Below are 6,000 nucleotides of genomic sequence, written 5' to 3'. Positions count from 1 at the left end.
GCCTGAAGAAACGCTGGCGGGTCCGCGGGGCCGTTGGGGTTGTCACGTCCCGGAGGGCCAAGGGTCGGTGGCGGTCGGTCCTCGGCCACCAGGCTTCCGTCGTGTGCTCTAGGCCCATCGGATCGGCCCGCTGCGTGCGGGGAACAGGCGCCGAACAGGGCTCACAAAAAAGGATCATTGAACCGGGGGAAACGGGACAAACACTGTTCGAAAAAGAAAAGTCTAAACCCTATCCACTAGTCAACGTGTCTTTTTCTATCGTTTTTGCCGTTTTTTTCTTTCTGCGCCGCCAGTATTCACTCAGTGAATGCATGTCAAAGCGGTCCGCACTTCCCCATTGAGTCCTTCGGTATAACGAGATAAAACCTCGTTGACAGACAGACAGCTCTCCTCCAAGTTCCCCCGCGTTTTCTCCATCTAACAGCTTTCTTTTCAGTCCCCCTTTTTCTGTGGGTATTTGAACCCGGACCTTGCGGCCGTTTTCAAGGATAAGCCATTAGCGGCGGTCCGTCACCGCGCAACATGTTGCCGGCCCACGCCGCGTTATGGGAAGTTGCCAAAATTGTGGGTCCTTTTGGCTCCTAAAAAAATGAAAAAAATATCTCGTTCTAAATTTTTTTTAGTATTTTTCCTGTATTCTAGGGGTCATTCTAAACGCATTTCGGAAGGAGGCCAGGATTTTCTCGCACTTTGATTTTTCCCCCATACTTTACATGGGGGAATGGCACGGAAGTTACCGAAAATGTGCATGGCACGGAAGTTACATCATCAAACAAACCGTGAAAACGGACCAACCCGTTCACCAAATCGAACAGGTGTCTCGCCTAAAGTTTAAGAGACGTGAAAGCGCAAAATGGCCAGGTGGACCGAAATCGATAGGCCGTGTAGCTAGCTTGCTATTGATGACACGGAATGTTACACACAAACCTGACACATGCCGGATTTTCACCTTTGATGGTCCAGCCAGCCGGAATTGAGCCCTCCAGCGAAAATCCACCTACCGCGCCGGAAAGAGGAAACCACGCTGCTCATTCTGGACGCTGAGCCAAACGTTTCTCGCTACAGGTTCGGCGGTGAGGCGCGAAACTAAAGTTGACGATGTTTGAAAACCAGTACACAGTGGACATTTATTCATCCAATAAAGCAGGAGGTGTGAATCACTGGAATAAATTGCTATCCAAGGGTGTCATAAAAGATTGCCAACGGAACAAAAGGCTGTTCGCGGATTTGCTCTCCGACAAATAGTTCAGGAGATTTTCGCCCTGGAACACGGACTTTTTGGACAATGGACAGCACGGAAGTTACATTTTGCCTAGTTTTAGCATGTTTTGACAGGGAAATGCTTGAACTGCATGCTCGGTTAGTGTGTGGGATAGCAGGGCAGATAAAGCCCAGTCATAGGAATCAAACCGCAGGTCGATACGTTGAAAAATAAGGAAACTGTGGCCCAAAGACACAAAAGGACCCACAATTTTGGCAACTTCCCTTATCGCCGCGCCGCTGCCTTCTGTCCGCCCCATTTGACGCACCGACACCTGCACACTAATGACGGAGTGGCCGCTTTTTGGGGCGTGCCGCTGATGGCTCTCTCTCTCTCTCTCTCTCTCTCTCTCTCTCTCTCTCTCTCTCTCTCTCTCTCTCTCTCTCTCTCTTTCGCTCTCTCTCTCTCTCTCTCTCTCTCTCTCTCTCTCTCTCACTCTCTCCCTCTCTCTCTCTCTCTCTCTCTCTCTCTCTCTCTCTCTCTCTCCCCGAAAACGTTTTCGTTCGTTAAGCGTCGCACGAGTACTGATCAAGGGCGTTCACGATATTTGCTTATGCGTAACTACACGAAACACTTCTTCTTAATTCGAGTTCTGTACGCAGTGTGTTGGAATGTAAGCACGTGTCGTATGCTGGCACAGTGACACGCTATGAGAGGGAGAGAGAGAGAGAGAGAGAGGAGAGAGGGAGAGAGAGAGGAGAGAGAGAAGGCGAAAACTGTCGGCGTGTGCAAGCGCGCTGTGTGTGTCGTCTGCGCTCCCTGCGTCTCGCACACGGCGCAAAAGCGCTTTAAACTAATTTACTTTGCTGTGAATCCCCGGACGTCACAGCCAGGTCCTCACTTTTAGTTTTTCCCGGCCGCTCCGCCTCTCGTTACACTGGAAATCTGAGTCAGCTCGAAAGTCGGCCCAAACCACCAGTTCTACGATATTTGTCACCACTGCGGAAGGTGTTTCATTATTGCAATAATAAACTCACAAAATACGCACGCGCTTTTTAATGCTCACTAGTGCTTTTGACGAACATGTTTGTATCCTTGCTCAGCAGTACTTTTCATTCGCAACATTCATTATATATTCGTACACAAAAAAAAGCCGAAAAAGCGGTGACTCGACAGGCGTTCAAAAGAACGTGACGACCTTACCTGGGTATCCCAGTGCACTTTCTCCGAAAATCGGCAGTCACTCAGAAGTTCCATCGCACAGCAGTTTGTGCCTGCGATCGGTCCTTGCACCATGGTGGTCCCGGTACCTCGCTTTTTAGGCACGAAGTAGCCTTATAGTATACCCAGGATTCAGCCGGCCCGAGATTCAATATGTGTGGCCCTTTATGCATTTCGGAAATTTTCTATACGATTTTAATGAGACTTTGCAGACTTGTAGAACTTTGAACACTGATTCTCATGCTGAAATCTGGTTAAAAAGTTGGTGGCCAATTTTGAGAAATTTGCTGTCAAAATCGCCGTTTCTATGGCAAAACTCGACTCGTCAAAGGGAAAAAAAGGGAGTGGGGGGAGCCGAGCTGGGGCGGACCAATAGCCGAGCTTCTTTTTGGGTCTGTACAGCTTACTCCAAAAGCAGAAATCAGCACGTTCGAAATGAAAAATTTCTTTGACTGCAGGTAGACAAGATGCAACAATAGAATTGGTGTCGGTTCGAACGCAGTTTTTCGGGTAGAACTATCCAATAATACTTCTTGATTGGAGTGTTTTTGGACATGCGTAGTAGGTTTGCAACCTGTTTAACAGTTTAACCAACTGTAGCATTTGAAATCTGAATTAATTTTGCTCTCTTTCTTGTTTTTTCTTTGTTTCCTGCTTATGAAAATTCATATAAAACAAATTTTCAATTTTTGTGTGATGACTTTCTAAAAAAATATTCACAGAAAATTAGCAAAACAAAAGTTCTTTTTTTCTGACATATAGTTTCTCAAATATTCCTTTTTTTTCTGTCAATAAAACAATTTTGTTGTTGTTGTGATTCAGTTAGCACTGGGACCACTTCGCTCCACCTCGCGACTTGCAGTGCTCATGTTCCTCGAACAAGACTCACCCGCGTTTCGAAACCATCCCTCCCGAGTTTATGAAGTTTGTCAAACCAACCGTCAAGGTTTTGATACGTTGTAAGGGAGAACTATTACACAGAATTGAAGAAAACATGACTAGAGAACCACAGCCTTTTGAAACAAGCCAAACAATTCAACGTCAGCAACAATGGATGGGCAGTTTTAATGCGCGACTGCTGGTGCTTTCAGCTTCGCGATCTTCGCAAGGGCGCAGACGCCGAGAAACTAGTTGCCAACCCGTGAAAATAAATTTACTGCCTTCTTTCTGCCAAGAACATTTTAGTAATGATGGACTTTAAAGATGTTCCATTGTTAGAACACTGCGGGATACATTAGCATTGGAATTTTTTGAATTTACCAGCATTTTGATTTCTATTGTCAAGTTTAAATTTCGACGGGTGGCACATCGACCACATTGGTACCACTGCCATTGGTAGTCCCCTGAGCCACAACTTCACAACACCACTTCTTTTCTTTCTCCACACTCTTACACAATGATCAAATTGACTTCGTGACTCCTAGGATTTCTTGAAATCGTATTTTTTTCTCTCGTAGCACTCGCCCCCCGTTTTTGTCTTTTTTCGTGTGAACGAACGTGAATCTGGTGCTCGCCCGCCACAAGCAAGGTCCTCTTCCTCATTTACACACACATTACAACACCCACACAGACGCGCAGGCACGCACACCCCCGTTGACCCTCTCATGCACGTCAGACCCAGGCTCGGAGATCACAAGCACAGGGGCAGATAGGTCGCCAGGCCGGGCTGTGCTGTGCACAGTGTGCTGGCTCTGGTGCTGGTGGCTGTGACACCGCTCGAGGCTCGGATAGGAAAATGAAAGTCCGTGCGATTCAGCTGATCGTTGACACGAGGCGCTTTTGTCGTTTGCACCGCCGCGGATTACATTGTTGTTGTTGTTTTGGTGCGGCAAATCGCATTTTGTGTTTGTGTTGCGTGGGGGCCGTCCATAATGCCGTGAGCCTGTCGGGCGGCGGTCTGGTGAGCGGGCTGAGCCAGGGGACGCCTTAATTGTTGGGCACGGTCTTGGTCTCGGTCCGCACACAAACTGTTGGCCAGCCAATCAGGGTCTTCCTGGGGCGCACAAACTTTTTGTGGTTGCTCACTCCCCGCCCCCCGCGCCGCCCCCGCGCCGCCCCCGTGCCGCCCCCGACCTGGCCGACTCTTTGGGCGCACGTTCCGCCAACACCTCCCGGCCGAGGCCTGGCTGGGCCTGGCGCGTGACGAGCGGAGCGCGGACGCCGAGCGGGCCGAGGCCGTGGGCAAGGTGCGCGTCGTGCCGAGCCGAGCCGGGGCGGCCCGGTTCGTGTTGCTCCACAATGGGCGCGGCCAGGGCGGCCAGGGCGAGGCGCCGAGGCCAAGGCGGTCCTGGGCGTGGGCGTGCCCGGCCCGCGTCGAAGGTAATTTGATCGCAGCGAACCGTGGAAGAAGCCGGGGAGGGGGAGGACGTCGCGCCGACCCGCACGCACCCGATGACCGTCTCCTTCTTTCTGCCCTCCAGGATGCTGCGCACCTACGTCCGCAACACGTACACCCACCACCTGTCCGAGATCTTCTCCACGGTGGTCAACGAGTACACGGACTGGGAGCGCACGGCGCTGCACCCCATCAACACCCGGGACGCGACGGTGGCGGCGCTCAGCGACGCGCAGTTCGTGGCGCCGCTGGTGCAGACGGGCGACGCCATCTACCGCGTGGGGCCCGCGTCGCCCGTGTCCAACAGTGGCCCCGCCGGCGGCCCCGTCGTGCCCATCGCCAGCTCCGGTGGCATGGGGGCCATCCTGCGCACCGACGGCACCGGGCCCTTCTTCTACGTCTTCGACTACCAGACCAAGGAGGGCGACTACCCGCAGGTGAGTCCCGAGCACTCTCTCACTGTCGTCGTCGTCCTGGGGGTGCCGCTGAGTTGGCCAGAACACCGGTGGAGGCGGCCAAAATACTGGGCGCGTTTTGGGCTCTAGAGTCACAAACAGGACTTGAACCGAACGTGTTACCCCAGCAATGGATTCCTCGTTCGGAGAGCAATCCATTGGTGGGGTCGCACGTTCGGTTTTAGCTCAAGTCAGCGACTCTGGAGCTCGAAACCTGTCCGAGATTTCCACTGTCTCCACTGTGCCGCGGTTGCCGCACCGCCCAAGGAGGCCTTGGAGGGCTCTGCTGACTGAATCGCTTTCGTCGTTCTGTCTCTCTCGGGTCACCCCATGACACTCTACCAAAACGACACCACCTCGGAACAAACGGCTATCTCCAAAGTGAGTGCAGACAAACGGCTATCTGTGAAAGTGCTGCAGACAACACTGCAATTTGGCTGGAAAGACTTCACGCCAAAATATGGCGAGACATTAAAGTCTCGCCAAGATTTGGTCAGACCTGAAAGTCTCGCCAAAATTTGGTCAGACAAAAAAGTCTCGCCACAAAACGGTCATACACAAAAGTCTGACCCCAAAATGGCGAGACTTTTGTGTCTGACCACGGCCTTTAGGCCGTAACCGTCCGGCACATTACGGCCTTTCGGTGGTGGTCAGACACAAAAGTCTCGCCATTTTGGGGTCAGACTTTTGAGTATGACCGTTTTGTGGCGAGACTTTTTTGTCTGACCAAATTTTGGCGAGACTTTCAGGTCTGACCAAATCTTGGCGAGACTTTTATGTCTTGCCTC

The 6,000-nt window shown here is 51.5% G+C and overlaps 1 protein-coding gene across 1 annotated transcript in view; it reads left to right on the top strand.

Moving 5' to 3' along the window:
- The first annotated feature begins 4,843 nt into the window (after positions 1 to 4,843).
- LOC117653596 (neuroligin 4-like) overlaps positions 4,844 to 6,000 on the top strand; it is a 43,733-nt gene continuing 42,576 nt past the window's right edge. Inside the window, exon 1 of the mRNA XM_034399391.1 lies at positions 4,844 to 5,194. Coding sequence (XP_034255282.1) covers positions 4,844 to 5,194 — 351 coding nt within the window. The remainder of the gene's footprint in view (positions 5,195 to 6,000) is intronic.

The sequence above is a fragment of the Thrips palmi genome, unplaced genomic scaffold (genome assembly GCF_012932325.1).
Source record: "Thrips palmi isolate BJ-2018 unplaced genomic scaffold, TpBJ-2018v1 HiC_scaffold_8, whole genome shotgun sequence".
NCBI lineage: Eukaryota > Metazoa > Arthropoda > Insecta > Thysanoptera > Thripidae > Thrips > Thrips palmi.
This window is presented reverse-complemented; position numbering and strand designations above follow the sequence as displayed.